Source organism: Leuciscus leuciscus (genome assembly GCF_965113295.1).
Source record: "Leuciscus leuciscus genome assembly, chromosome: 10".
Classification (NCBI taxonomy): Eukaryota; Metazoa; Chordata; class Actinopteri; order Cypriniformes; family Leuciscidae; genus Leuciscus; species Leuciscus leuciscus.
Window position 1 is genome coordinate 18,512,976 of NC_138734.1, and position 14,728 is coordinate 18,527,703.

General features: G+C 42.1%; 1 protein-coding gene across 3 annotated transcripts; it reads right to left on the minus strand.

Annotated features, from left to right (window-relative positions):
- Positions 1 to 1,294: 1,294 nt before the first annotated feature.
- LOC309508323 (uncharacterized protein) lies at positions 1,295 to 10,741 on the minus strand. 3 transcript variants are annotated; one of them, XM_082182906.1, is made up of 20 exons: positions 10,584 to 10,741; positions 9,766 to 9,829; positions 9,353 to 9,423; positions 8,996 to 9,112; positions 8,661 to 8,784; positions 8,512 to 8,577; positions 8,154 to 8,225; positions 7,568 to 7,939; positions 7,364 to 7,465; positions 6,045 to 6,277; positions 5,783 to 5,961; positions 5,349 to 5,442; positions 4,822 to 5,172; positions 4,602 to 4,719; positions 4,349 to 4,440; positions 4,090 to 4,207; positions 2,953 to 3,057; positions 2,445 to 2,609; positions 1,867 to 2,049; positions 1,295 to 1,732 (listed from the first exon to the last, which is right to left on the minus strand). In XM_082182906.1, exons 4-20 carry the CDS (start codon positions 9,053 to 9,055, stop codon positions 1,494 to 1,496), a joined length of 2,673 nt encoding a protein of 890 aa, XP_082039032.1. In that variant the 5' UTR covers positions 9,056 to 9,112; positions 9,353 to 9,423; positions 9,766 to 9,829; positions 10,584 to 10,741; the 3' UTR covers positions 1,295 to 1,493. The 3 variants fall into 3 exon arrangements, with proteins under 3 accessions (XP_082039032.1, XP_082039033.1, XP_082039034.1); XM_082182907.1 differs by having other exon boundaries at positions 10,577 to 10,741; XM_082182908.1 differs by lacking the exon at positions 7,364 to 7,465.
- Between the last annotated feature and the right edge of the window lie 3,987 nt (positions 10,742 to 14,728).

The window sequence follows — 14,728 nt, forward strand, 5'->3', positions numbered from 1 at the left end:
GTCATATTTGTAGTTCTTCCAGTTAGCAAAGTATTGCTGTAAATAGGGTTGTAAAAAGATGCATCTACGCAATATATCAAACATATAGTACAGGCGAAGACGTACTTACACTGTATTTAGATGATCTATGTTAAGAAAAAGTAAGATTGTTAGTTTATTTCAGATATTTTGGAGTAGCTTAATAAAAACATTAGCAGCACCACAGCTCGTCCTGCTGGCAAAATAGGGGTTTAAAGTAGGGTTATAAAACCATCTATAAGCAGAATAAAGGTTTTACTGCAGCCGAAGTTTTAAAACGTTTGTTTGGCCATATGGCTTTACTAAACTGCCCCCCTTTGTGCTTAAAAATGTGCTGTCAGCTATAGCTAAACAATCATGCATTTTGTGTTAGCAGCAAGGATTAATGTGCTTCATATGAATAATGGTATTTGGGTGAATATATGGCGTTGTTTGTATTTAGTTTGCGTATACTTTCGGACGTGAAACTATTTACTATAGTAAAGTTTAGTATAGGCTACGGTATTATAGTATTTACGGTTAATAAATGCTACATATTACTATAATTTTTATATTACCACAACTATAGAATAACAAATAGTATTTCCTATAAATTACTTTAGCCTACTATTTTTTCATGCTGACAATAGGTGCTTAAAAATAAGACTAGCCTACCATTATATATATATATATGTTTTGACAAAGTAAAAATGGATGTATGTACTCCTTCATAGTATCTGCAACCACTTCCCCAAAGCATTTTGGAAAAGTTGTATTAATATTATAATTGTGTACAGGCAAAATAGTTGAAAATGCTACAAGAATACAAATAAAATGTGGTCATTCTCTACCTATCTGTCAGTATGTTTGTGTGATGTCATCCATGAGACGTCTTCATTTTTTCCCCCCTCACCATCCTCAGTGATGGCACCGTCCATATGGTATATGCCATGATCCAACAGTTGTTTGCATCCATGTTTTTTAAAAAGCAAAAATGGTGTTATCTTTGCCACAAAAGGCAAATTAAATAATTAACCACGATTATATTCCATTTCACTTATTAAGCCTATAATCCAAAGGTTCAATGACATCATCACTGAGCGTGCAGTATCAGGTTTGCAAGTTCAGCTAGACTATGTATTGCATGTGATCTTACATGTGTTGTAACAAAAAAATCGTCAACGTAGAAAATATGTGGTGAACAAACGTGTACAAGATAAAAATGACAAATTATAACAAACTGAAATAATGACGATAATTGTTTTACTAAAGAAATTAAGAATCAGTCAGGCAGTGATAGAAAAATCAGGTTCAAGGTTTTATTATTAACAATGGGGAGAGAGCCTGGCTTCAAAATAGATTCACAAACTTATCTGACTAGACCAGAGAACCTCAGATTTAAGTTACTTCTTTGAAGGGAGAGTCAATTACTGGGCCCAGCTAACTTGAGCTACTCAGAGTCAGGAGACCAGTTTGTGCAGTGGAGAGAAGAGAATCTATAATTCATCATCTGAAGAGGCATCTGTGGAGACATGCTCATATGGGTCTTCATCCTCATCCTCATCCTCATCCTCATCATCTTCTTCTTCAACAACAGTTCCACCATTCCCATTTACCACTATTTGGGAGTAGGTTTCTTTCACAGCTACCAGGTCTGTTTTGAGCTCCTCACATTTTTGGAGGACAGCACTGTGCAGGCCATGGTAAGCTTGACCAGACAGTCCTGAAGGGTAGCCTAAAAATCAAATTGGGATATACAAAAAAAAGCAATTAACCAAAACATCATTATGGCAGTTTGTATGAATTATCATCTGCAAGCAGTTTAATATAACTATATGAAGTAAACAGCATTAAGAATTTAGTACTCACTCTGTGTGGCCAGGTCATCTGATAGTACACTAGCCTGGTCCTTCAAGGCCCTGCAGGTTCTTGTAAGATGAGTCCAATGTTGTTTCATTTCCTCTACAATTATAGCCTCTTCCTCAATCAGTCTCTCCAGCTGCATCACCTTGTCAAAAACCTTCTTCTTCATGCCTAAGGAAGTGTCAGGCTCTATGAAGACAAATGACCAATTGAATTAACCACCATATTAAAATACTACCTCTTAATGCCTTTTTGGGAGTAAAATCCAATAATGGTACAATTCTCTGTCCCTACAACATAGGCAACAAGTGATTGGTGTTGAATCTACAGTGTGAAAAAAAAAAAAAAGGGCGAGCCACCTTGACATTAATCTGAGGAATTAGACCTTGACTCACTTTCTCTTCAGTGTAGTTAGAGTTGGCAAAAACAAAACAGTTTAAAAATAAAAATCTAAAATTGTCTATCCCAGATTTTCCAAAACAAATGAAAAGCACATGGGCCTCTTTCCTTTGAAAGTCGGAGTTTAATGAGGTAAGTGTTTAAATGAAGATTCACTAAAATTATCAATGTCAGACTTTACATACCAGAATCCCAAGGCCAGATAGGGCTTTCTGTTGCCAGAAGGTCTTCAATCGAATCTACAGATTCTGTGGTGGTTGGAAGATCATTGTATTGGGATATGGCATTATACAGCTTTTTCTTATCCTCTCTAATCCGTCTTCGGATCTTGTGTCGCTGTTTGTTACGGTCTGCAGCAAAAAAAAAACACAGCAAAAAGAATTAAGGAGGATATGCATAAAGTTGGTCATTGTGCTAATGGACATCCAAAAGGCGCCTTACAAATTATGTTATAAAGCTCACATATCATCAGTGACTAAAAATGCAATTGTAGAATATTTTGACTACACCTCTGGTCATTTAACCATAATAAATAACCTGGAATGTGGCCAATGTTCAAGTAATGCAGGGAGTTGGGTGATGGTAACATTAGACATATATGATGTAAGATGTGATCAAATTTAAAATTACTTAGTTATAGCTATAGATATCACATTTTAAAATGAACTCCACAAGTACATGAAGGCTACTTACCGGTTACTCGATACAGATCCCTCTTTTTCTGCTGGATGCCCAAGAATAGACCTTCAATCAGATGTTGCAACGCCACTGGATCATCTGTTCTGAGGTCATCTGGTGCTGTAAAGTATTTGTGAATGTATTTGATCAGAATCATGCATTTTCTTCTATCAAAAATAGAACAATTATACCATTTCTATAAAACACCTTATACATGAAATATGGTAAAAGGAGGATTCAATAAGAAGAATGTAGTAGGAACACATGTAAAAAAAAAAAAGGACATCCACAAATGTTCTACCAAAGAATCTGAAAACATTTGTTCAGTTTGCTCATTTTTCAAGGGTGAATAAGTATTATAAATTTGAGGGAGAAAACTACATCACCTAAGTTTAATTATTAACTTGGCATTTCAAGCCCTTTCTTCGTTGATTTCCACTTTTGTTGTCGCGTGTTTTCTCAGCGTGCTCCCCCTACTGCTGTGAGGAGTATATTTCACAACACTGGCGTAAAAAAGTAAAATAAAAAACACACACACACTCACACACTCACACACTCACACACTCACACACTCACTCACACACTCACACACTCACGGCACCCTCGTCTACCTTTCTACCGCTGCTCAAGTGCCTTTGTTATTATCGGAGCCGGCCAACTTTAATCACGTGGAGCTTTGTCTACCGAGGTGGGTAATACATCATACACAGTATAACCTGGAATGTGGAATGTGGAGTGTGGAGTGTGTGTTTATGTTGAATTGCCGTAAAGCAGTTTGTGTTTTTCGCTTGTTCTCGCTTCTCACGAGACTTCCTATTTCCAACTTACCGGGACATTAGTCCCCATGTTGCAAGGTTGGTTTTCCGCCTGGGAACGCTGGGGGGTGCGGGGAAAGTCACCATTGTCACCAGAACAGGTTATTTAACCAGCCAAATGATTTCTAAACGGTTTTATTAAGTTGAAATAGTAACCAAGTTCCCCTTTAAAAACACAGTTTTTAGAGAGTTCCCAATCATAAGCTTTTTAATATTGTTTGGTATGACCACTTAACATCACTTAAGAGGTCAGGTGTTAAAACACAAACCAGCATAATAATTTTTTTATTTATGATCATTTTCTATCGATAGGAGACAGCAACAAGTACATACTTACTGTCAACTGCCCACTGTCTCACATCAGTGACCCACTGTTGCAGTTCCTCATCAGACCTTTGCGTGCACTTCTTTATAGCCTCAATGTCATCTTTGACTTCCTTTGTCTTTTGGATAGTCTCAAAAGAATAATTAATGGAAAGTCACACAAACCTTCGGCAATACTGAAATTATTAGATGCTTAGTATGTACAACATATCAGTGGACTTTAGTCAATTGAAATTTAACCTTCATTGATGAAATTATTATTTTGTACTTACCTTCAAGTACCGTGTAGACAAGTACTTGTGCAGGTTTCTTTTTTTCCGCTCATTCCATCCTCTGGCATGCAATGTGATCATATCTACTCGTGCTGCAATGATGAAAGGCTTAAATGTGCTTTTCAATTAGTGGTTAGTCACAGAGTATGATGAATGAAATAAAATAATAAAATAAAAAATAAAGCAAGCTGTTTTAACAATTACAATGCTACCAAAGCACAATACATGAGAACTGTAAAAAAGGACCACTTACCAGCCTTACTCATGTATTTTGTAGTTAGAGCCACACGGGACAAAAAGCTGTTCACTTGCTCAACTTCTTCACCAATCGTTGTGCCTGCCCCTGTTTGGTTTTTGCCACCCCACTGCACCTACAGCAAGCACACCAGATGTCCAAACTAAAAATATCAAGTTCATGGATGTCAAAATGGTAAAAGGCTTAGTTACCATATTGTTCGAGAATATACATTTACCTCACATTTTGTAGAGTGCCCCTTTGCATGCATAACTGAGAGAAATGGCTTCATCTGAGTTAAGTTTTGCATTTCGGGGAAAGCTCGAACCACCTTTTGAAGATACGGCCAATATCGACACATGATGTCAGTGCAGAAGAACTTGCAGTTTGTTTTTTTGGCCAGTTCCTTCTGCAGAAACAGAGGGTATGCAAATATCTCGCCCCTAAACATGTTCAGACCTCCAAGCAATATGCTGTGCCTGCAAACTGCCACCTCTAGGCCCTCTTCATCACATTTGGTATTTGTCTTTTTAGAGGTCTCCCTGGCTGCAGCCCATGTTGACGTTCCACAGATGCCTTTTCCATGTACCTGTAACAGTGTCATATCAAATATATATAAATATATATATATATATATATATATATATATATATATATATATATATATATATATATATATATATATATATATATATATATATATAATACACACACTAAATCCTGATTCACTGTGTACAATCCCAAATCTTTTGACAAATATCTTACTGGAATGGTCTTCTCACGAACACAATCAACAAATGTTGCTACATCTTTGTCATTAGCCAGAAAAACTCCATCAAAAAATGGTTGTTCCTCTGCCCTACAGGAAGAAAATATGTTAATGACAAAAAAATATTCAAAAGAAATATGGACAAAATAATGTTATCAATAATCAATATTTCAAAAAAAATGTCTAGACACATCTTTTTCATCAGCAGCTGACCAATTAATACTAGCACTTACCTTTTCTGTTCTATACTATTATATTTATTTTTCTGATTAAAAAAATAAAATAATACCTTGCTATGTGTAATGTAATAGACTACCTGAGACTTGTTACATCACGTGTATACTGTTGCCCTCTTGTTGGTCTGATTGCTTCTATTGTTCTTTGGATAAAAGCATCTGCTAAATGATTAAATGTAAATGTTATAATATACCCCTTTGTTTTGCTGAATCTGTATAGTTTTCTGTTTCCATCTGCAGACACAGCAACTGTATCTGGGGTGCAAGCTGGGCAAGAGAAGTGATCAATGCCGCAGAGTTTTTCTCTTTTATGACGACAATATGTCCATTCAAGGAAAGCTTTTTGGAAGACGTTGCCACAAATGTTACCACTCTGAAATTATACAAATTTGAATACAGTGACATGCCAGTAAGACTTGCATAAATGCAGAAAACAAATTACTTTCCAAGTCTTACCCTTCCAAATTGTTGTGAGCGCTGTTGTAACATTTTCACAAATGCTTGTCTTGAAAGCCCAGGTGCAGTGATCTTCAGGTCCTCAAACGATGCAAAGAGGTCTACCTGGTATATGGTTTGAAACTCGACAGTCCCTGGCCAGTAACCACTAAACAACAAGTCCACCACCTCAGGTGTCCATGATGCAAGACATGCTCTGCAATTCATCACTGGCAGGAACATGTCATAGCGACCTGCAAAGATTTCAAAAGAAAATAAATAAATAGTAAACACACTTTGGCTGCATTTACACTTGGCATTAACATGCGATCACTGTGATCCGCTCAAGCAGATCGGATAAGCCAATCGGGACACGGTGTGTTTACACCTGTCCACATCAAGTGGCTTCTGTATCTGGATAACAGATCGGATCTCACATTCCAGAAAAAAAAAAAAGGATTGCTCCGGTCGATCTGAAGTGGTGGGTTATGCTAGCCTGAATGCCAGCCTGTTCGGAAAAATAAAGTTGTCAAGACGGGCCTTATACGATGATGGACAGATGATCAACAGTAACGTAATCATCTACGTCACCAAAGAGTGCTTGGGTTGAATTTGTTTACAACAGTGGTTCTCAACCTCTGCCATGTTTCTATTTTAACCCTGAAATGGCACACCTGATTCAATTAATTAAAGGCTTAATGAGTAGTTGACTAATTGATTAATTGACTAATTCCTGTTGGGGAATTGAATCAGGTGTGCCATTTCAGGGTTAAAACAGAAACATAGCCTGTCAGGGGGTCCCTGCAGGAGAGGTTGAGAACCACTGGTTTACAACAAAGACACCTAACGGAGCAATATCAGACTCATTTTCTGACTAGAATCTGAATATGGTGACGTCAGGCTAGGGTTCTGCAACTTTAGGGTGCAAAAGCAAACATTTCAGTATATTTGCGAATCGATGTACTTCGCACACGTCTGTATCAAAAAACCACACAGCTACGTTCACCAATTCCTGGAGAGAGGAGGGGGAGTAAAGACAGTGGGTGGGTCTTGTGTGATGTCCACCTGTGAATCCAGACACGATGGCTGCATTGCATTTACATTACACTGAGATCTGATCACAATGCGTCCTCGACTCCCTTCGAACCCGGACACACTGATCGGATAACATTCCCATCAGAAGTGCGTTTACACTTGTCTTTTCAATGTGTATGTGGACAACATCCGGATACAGGTCGCATGTTAATACCAAGTGTAAAGACAACCATTGATACTTTTCAGACATCAGTCAGCAGGTTAAGCCAATAGACAAATACAATACAAAACATTGCAAGTCATACCATTTATACAGATGAGTACAACTGATCTTCCAGCTACAACAGCCAGGTTTTGAGGGTCACAATCACAAATTTTGTCAGGTTGTGTAATGGGCAGCAAACACACTAGATGAAAGGAAAAATATATTAACTAAAATAAAAACTTTCAAGTTTTTATAAGCTTATATATAAAATATATTTATATATAAGCTTTCAAGTACTTCTTACCTTGCTCATAAATGACGTTTTGGCCACTGAGGTCTTGCACAGCAGTTGATGGTGGGAGAGGTTTATAGAACCCATCTATAAGAGTCTCTCGGTTGTGAAAAACAAAATGTTGATGCGTAGAAACGTCACACTGGCCACAGTAACGGGGTTTCGGGAAACAGTCCTTGCACCTGATGACTGCTTCTTTCAAGCTGCAGTGATCACAAGGACCATAATGCACACAGTCTGAAGCAAGCAAACTGTCAAGGAGTTTTGGCCTTGCTTCATGCCAGCGTTCTTCAGACAAGGTTTTCCTCAATGCCCAATCATGAGATGCTGCTGATCTGGGTTCGTCACAATCCATTGCATTTTGGAGTAGCTGTAGTTGTAAATCTTGCAATAAAAAATAAAATTACATTACAACTCCTTACCTGTTACAAGCTCGTAAACCAAGAGCACAAACTCACAAAACATTAAACAAGTAATCTCTCGGATATTTGTACATTTAACATTTATCATAAAATGTTGCCACTTTTGTTCATTCAGAGGGACTTTGTGAAGACAGTGATACAGTTCCGATGGTTAAAAACATCTAAGCTAAACTTACCAATAATCTGGTGTGCATCTACATCTCCAAAATGTTGTTTGGAAGTTGCAGCTTCAGATGTGCTTGCAGTTTCTATAATTATACAATTTTAATGCAGTATCATGCAACCAACAACAAACAACCGAACAGATGCAAATCAACATGAAATGGGATTACTTATAGGGAATAGAAAGGGGAACTCTTTTCCACTGTACAGCAGCTCATATGAAAATGTATTTTACAAAATTACCTGTCTGTTAGTATAGACGGACTTCAGGGTATAAATGTCAAAGATATGTAATAGTAAGCAATATTTTTTTAGCAAACAGTATTTGGTTGAACACACTCCTACATGAAATCAACAAAAACAATTGCTTACCGAGCTCAACTTCTTGAGGGTTACTTGCAGAGGCAATGGTTGAGGCAACTGGTTTTCCAGATCGGTCTAGAGTAAAGTAAACAGAAAAAATTATTTGATTTACACAATTCTTAGTGAAAAATCAAAGGATCTAAAACCTCAAACCATACCTTTCTTTGGTTTGCGCTTCTCATAGACCAAGAATCCTTCTTGGTCTCTTTTTTTCCACCTAAGCTTATGATCAGTCTTCTTTCTTTTTTGTTTTTTAGGTGGTGTTTTGACTGCTTCCTCACTCTGTATTACTCAAACATAAGAGGTAGAACAATGACTCCGAAATATATACATTTTAAGAAGTAGAACAATAACATGATTCAGAATATAATTTATGGAAGTTGCAAAAAATACAAACAGTGGTAGTAACCAATTCCAATGATTCATTCTTTTCACACATTAGTGAAATACTGCTTAATGCAGAATGCGTGCTACTTAATTTTATACAAAATACCTGCATCTCCTCCAAATCAGCCATTATTTCCTCAAGATCACGGTGTAATTCCTCCTCCATATTTTTCTCTGGTGTAGGCTGATCAGATGACTCTCTCAGTCATTTATTTTTTAACACCTGAGGACCATAAAAAACAAAGTACACATAAAAACAAATGAAAATAAATGGGTAGTGGTTTGCAGAGGGTTTAACGTCCATGGTTAAGGTGGGAAACAACCTTGATGAGGTTTCTTTCCCTACCCAGGCAGTGCTTAAATAAATGTTTTCAATGCTAGGTAATTGGGTGCCGGTGATGCGTTGGTGATGCGAGTGTGTAAGGTCCGAAGCGGAGCAACCGCCTAGCATTAATCAACTCACCTGTCTGCGTTGTACTGCAAGAGGCAGAGATATAGTGAGATTACAGATGATCTCAATCTGATCATTCAAATCTGTTAAAATAAAGTTTATAATTAATTTATAAAAACAATACATTTATAAGAGGGTCAGTGACAATCTGAAAACAAATCAACGCAGCATATTTTAGCAAGGGAACTGTAACCAAATTGCTATATAAACCATAGAAACTCCAGGCAGAGTAGGCTCACAAAGCCAAGAGCAACAATTGTTAGAGCTTGTTGTGCTTGGCTAGCGTTGCTGGGAAAGCGGAAACATCTAACTACATTAAAGCTGCTACATTAAAATGCATACACAATATATAAATAAATGTAGTAATACGCACTCATATGCAATTATGGTTATGGCACAAGTTGTTGCTACATGAAAAGACTAACCTCCTGTTCCTTGATAGGCTAAAAAAAAACCTTTAATCTTCTTCCTCTTTGATATGACTGGAACCTGCAAGCACATGCAAAATTGTTTTTAATGTTAGGCATTTGGCTAAACGGAAATGTAGTTTCTTACTGTGAAAACAAAAAATATTAACACCATGATGTTGTGCATTAAAAAAATACACGTTTGTACACGCAGTATTATGGCATCACGTACTTAATTGGTCGACAGATTCATGGGATCTGTAGTTCTATACGACAGATTAAGCTCATCTACATTTAAAGTAATGCATATCTCGAATTTGTTTGCAAATATGGATGCGCTCATAACTGGCGATATGATGATAGTGTGTATTTGCAAATATATATCGTTCTGACAGTTCAGGGTCAGCTCACTAACGTTATCCACCAAAAGTTAACTAGAAAAAAAATACTACAGGATACGTAACGTTAAGTTAATCGAAGGGCATTGCTTTCATCGAGAATGCTCACATGATTTTAACGTCACATTTACCGTTAGGCTACAGAAAACGTAAAAAATGACCTGGCTAACGCTACCTACTTTGGGGTTCTGAGGATGTATGCGGATGTAACTTTATGAACTTCAGCTAAATCACCCAGGCCTGTCCCGTTTATATACTGTCTATGGGCCTGTCCTACCGACATCATGAGCTCTCACGTGATTCTAACGTTACATTTACCATTACAGCAAACATGATTCAGTAAAACAACACATATCACTAAAATTTACCACTGAAATAACAGTTTTATGTTAATGGGATATAATAGTAGGATATAATATAGGCCTGCCTACCACATACCTCTGCTCTGACTGTCGATCGCAATGTCACATACAGTCCTTCTCTTTAGCGACTCCAGTGGACGTTTGTGTTTCAAAACTGTAGCAATATGTACCGGGTGGTACATATTTGTGGCGCTGCAAAAAAGTGTGCAGAGGTACGTATTTCCCATGAGACCAGGTTGAGAAAATATGATCATATAACACCGATTTTATCATCACTGCATTGGTTACCTATAAAGTTCCGTATTAATTATAAGGTATTGCTACTGACTTATAAAGCCCTAAACGGCTTAGCTCCAGTCTATTTAACGGATCTTCTATCGCCCTATAATCCATCGCGCTCTTTAAGATCACTAAATTCAAGGCTTTTGGTCATACCTAGGATATCCAGAACCACCAAAGGAGGGAGAGCATTCTCACATTTGGCTCCAAAACTCTGGAATAGTCTTCCTGATACTGTTCGTTGCTCAGACTCGCTCTCCCAGTTTAAAACTAGATTAAAGTCGCATCTCTTCAGCCAGGCATTCATATAATCCTACAGTTCAAACTACAATCCGGCCTCTAGCTCATAAATGCCAGAGGAGAACTGGCCCCCGACTGAGCCTGGGTTCTCCCAAGGTTTTTTTTCTCCATTAGGTCACCTGATGGAGTTTTAGGACACCATTAGGTCACTTGATGAAGTTTTTCGGTTCCTTGCCACTGTTGCCTTTGGCTTGCTCAGTTGGGGATATTTTGGGGATATTTAATTTAATTCGAATCAATAAATTCCTCTTGAAACAAACTTTGTTGTATTATTTTAATTTAATACTGTGAAGCTGCTTTGATACAATCTGTATTGTGAAAAGCGCTATACAAATAAACTTGACTTGACTTGACTTGACACCGATAAATATCGGTTCCTGGATGCCCCTCTTTCCCAGGTTGGGTTGTTCGGCGACACGGTCGAGAGCTTTGCCCAACAGTTCTCGGCCGCACAGAAGCAGATGGAGGCCATCCGGCACATCCTGCCCCGGCGGACCGCTGCTGCTCCGTCTACTCGTCGCCGAGGTCGGCCTTCTGCGGCGTCCTCCGCTCCCGCTGAGCCCCAGCAGCAGCAACCACCTAGGCCTCTGCGTGGAGCAAGCCGCAGGAAGCCGACCCCGCCCGTCCAGGCTGCTGCCAAACCAGGAGGCAAGCAACGGTGCAAACGACCCTGAGACGGGCGGCCTGGAGGTGGATCAAGTTGCTCTTCAGGAGATGGCGAATGTGGCACTCCTTCCCCTGGTGGAGGGCCGGGCGGAGAATCTTTTGTTTCCTTTTCTTCATGTTCCCCACATTTTCACCCTCACCCACATTTTCAACAAAAGAGCAATTTCTGAAACCTCTGGAGAGAGGGCGCATTTGGCGGTCGACGACGCTATGCCTTGTCACCCCCAAGCCCCTCTTTCATCGCCAGCGGGCAGCAGTGGCTGTGTTCCGGCCGCTATGCCGTCCAAGTCGGGTCCCTGCATTCCGCCGTGCTGCCCCACGCGTTGTACGTCTGTGGTGCCCCTCTTTCCCAGGTTGGGTTGTTCGGCGACGCGGTCGAGAGCTTTGCCCAACAGTTCTCGGCCGCACAGAAGCAGACGGAGGCCATCCGGCACATCCTAAAGCCAGGTCCCGCTTGCTCTGTGTCTGGGAGCCTGGCTAGTGCTTCCCAGCCCGTCTCGCTGGCTCATCCGCACTATCAAACTCGGCTATGCGATTCAGCCCCTGTTTTCAAGGGCATTCTGTTCACCCGTGTTCTGGTGGACCATGCCCCTGTGCTCACGGCAGAGATTACAGTCCTACTGGCGAAGGACGCCTACTTCTACAGACCATACTTCATTGTACCCAAGAACTTCATACTTCATTGTACCCTTGGACCTGCGCGTCCTGAACCGGTCCCTTCACAGGCTACCGTTCAAGATGCTTACGCAGAAACGCATTTTCAAGTGCATCCGTCCCCAAGATTGGTTTGCAGCGATCGACCTGAAGGACGCGTACTTTCATGTCTCGATTCTCGCTCGACACAGACCGTTTCTTCGCTTTGCGTTCGATGGACGGGCATATCAGTACAAGGTCTTACCCTTCGGGCTGGCCCTGTCGCCCCGCGTCTTCACGAAAGTCGCGGAGGCGGCCATTGCTCCCATGTGCGAACGTGGTGTTCGCATTCTCAACTACCTCGACGACTGGCTTATTCTGGCCCAGTTGAGAGAGCAGTTGTGCGAACACAGGGACATGGTGCTCAGTCACCTCAGCCATCTAGGGCTTCGGGTCAACTGGGAAAAGAGCAAACTCACCCCCGGGCAGAGGATCTCTTTCTCGGTATGGAGTTGGACTCGATCAACATGACAGCACGCCTCACCAAGGCCCGTGTCCAGTCAGTGTTGAACTGCGTGAGCACGCTCAGACGCAGAACAGCGGCACCATTGAAACTTTTTCAGAGGTTCCTGGGGCATATGGTATCTGCAGCCGCGGTTACGCTGCTCAGATTGCTTCATATGAGGCCGCTCCAACACTGGCTCCACGATCGAGTCCCGAGATGGCCGTGGCAGAACGGCTCGTGCCGGGTCCAAGTGACCCCGCACTGTCGCCAAACTCTCAGTTTGTGGTTGGACCCTTCGTTCCTGCGGGCAGGTGTTCCCCTGGAACAAGTGTCCAGGCACTCTGTGGTCACCACGGATGCCTCTGCCACTGGCTGGGGGGCCACGTACAACGGGCATGCAGCTTCAGGTCTGTGGACGGGGCCTCAACTGCATTGGCACATCAACTGCCTCGAGTTGTTAGCAGTACGTCTTGCGCTGAGCTGCTTCAAAACGCTGCTACTAGGCAAGCACGTACTGGTCCGTACGGACAGCACGGCGACCGTTGCGTACATCAACCGCCAAGGTGGTCTACGCTCCCGCCGCATGTCACAACTCGCCCACCATCTCCTCCTCTGGAGGTCGCTTCGTGCCGTTTACATTCTGGGCCTGCTCAACCATGCAGCCGACGAGTTCTCACGGCAGCAGGTGCTACCGGGAGAATGGCGGCTCCATCCCCAGGTGGTCCAGCTGATTTTCAGGCGCTTCGAGACCGCACAGGTAGATCTGTTTGACGCCCCGGACACGTCTCACTGCCAGTTGTTTTATTCCCTGACCGAGGGGACCCTCGGCTCGGATGCTCTGGCACACAGCTGGCCCCGGGGCCTACGCAAGTATGCGTTTCCCCCAGTGAGCCTTCTTGCACAGACCTTGTGCAAAGTCAGGGAGGACGAGGAGCAGGTCTTGTTAGTTGCGCCGTATTGGCCCAACCGGACCTGGTTCCCGGAACTAGTGCTCCTCGCGACAGCCCCTCCCTGGCCCATTCCTCTGAGAGAGGACCTTCTCTCTCAGAGACGGGGCACCCTATGACACCCGCCTCCAGACCTCTGGAAACTCCATGTCTGGTCCCTGGATGGGACGTGGAGGTTCTAGGTGACCTAGGTGGTTCTAGGTGACCTAGGTGACCGCTATTGCCGCACATCACAATGCTGTTTGATGGTAAGTCTTTGGGAAAGCACGACCTGGTCGTCAGGTTCCTGAGGGGAGCGAGGAGACTGAATCCTCCTCGCCCACTCTCTATACCCTCTTGGGATTTGTCTCTGGTCCTTTCGGCACTTCAGAGACCACCCTTTGAGCCTCTGCAATCAGCAGAGTTAAAAATCCTGTCCTTTAAGACAGTACTCCTGGTTGCAATGGCCTCTATCAAGAGGGTAGGGGACCTGCATGCATTTTCGGTCAACGAATCATGCCTAGAATTCGGCCTGGATAACTCTCACGTGATCCTGAGACCCCGGCCCGGATACGTGCCCAAGGTTCCTACCACTCCCTTCCGGGACCAGGTAGTGAACCTGCAAGCGCTGCCTTCGGAGGAGGCAGACCCAGCCCTGGCTTTTCTCTGTCCCGTTCGCGCTCTGCGTCTGTACGTGGACAGAACGCAAAGCCTCAGGACCTCAGATCAGCTCTTCGTCTGTTATAGAGGCCAGCAGAAGGGGAAGGCTGTCTCGAAGCAGAGGATGGCCCACTGGATAGTGGATGCCATCGCCTTGGCTTACGAAGCCCAAGGCGTGCCCTGCCCACCTGGGTTGAAAGCCCACTCCACTAGGGGTATCGCTTCTTCCTGGGCGCTGGCTCACGGCGCCTC

Excerpts from the sequence above, each read along its gene's own strand:
- LOC309508323 (XM_082182906.1), bottom strand. The coding sequence starts at position 9,055 with ATGGAGGAGGAATTACACCGTGATCTTGAGGAAATAATGGCTGATTTG. Across the intron at positions 8,785-8,995 it reads CTGATTTGGAGGAGATGCAG|AGTGAGGAAGCAGTCAAAAC; the intron begins GTATTTTGTATA and ends TGAGTAATACAG. Across the intron at positions 8,578-8,660 it reads GAAGCGCAAACCAAAGAAAG|ACCGATCTGGAAAACCAGTT; the intron begins GTATGGTTTGAG and ends ACTTTACTCTAG.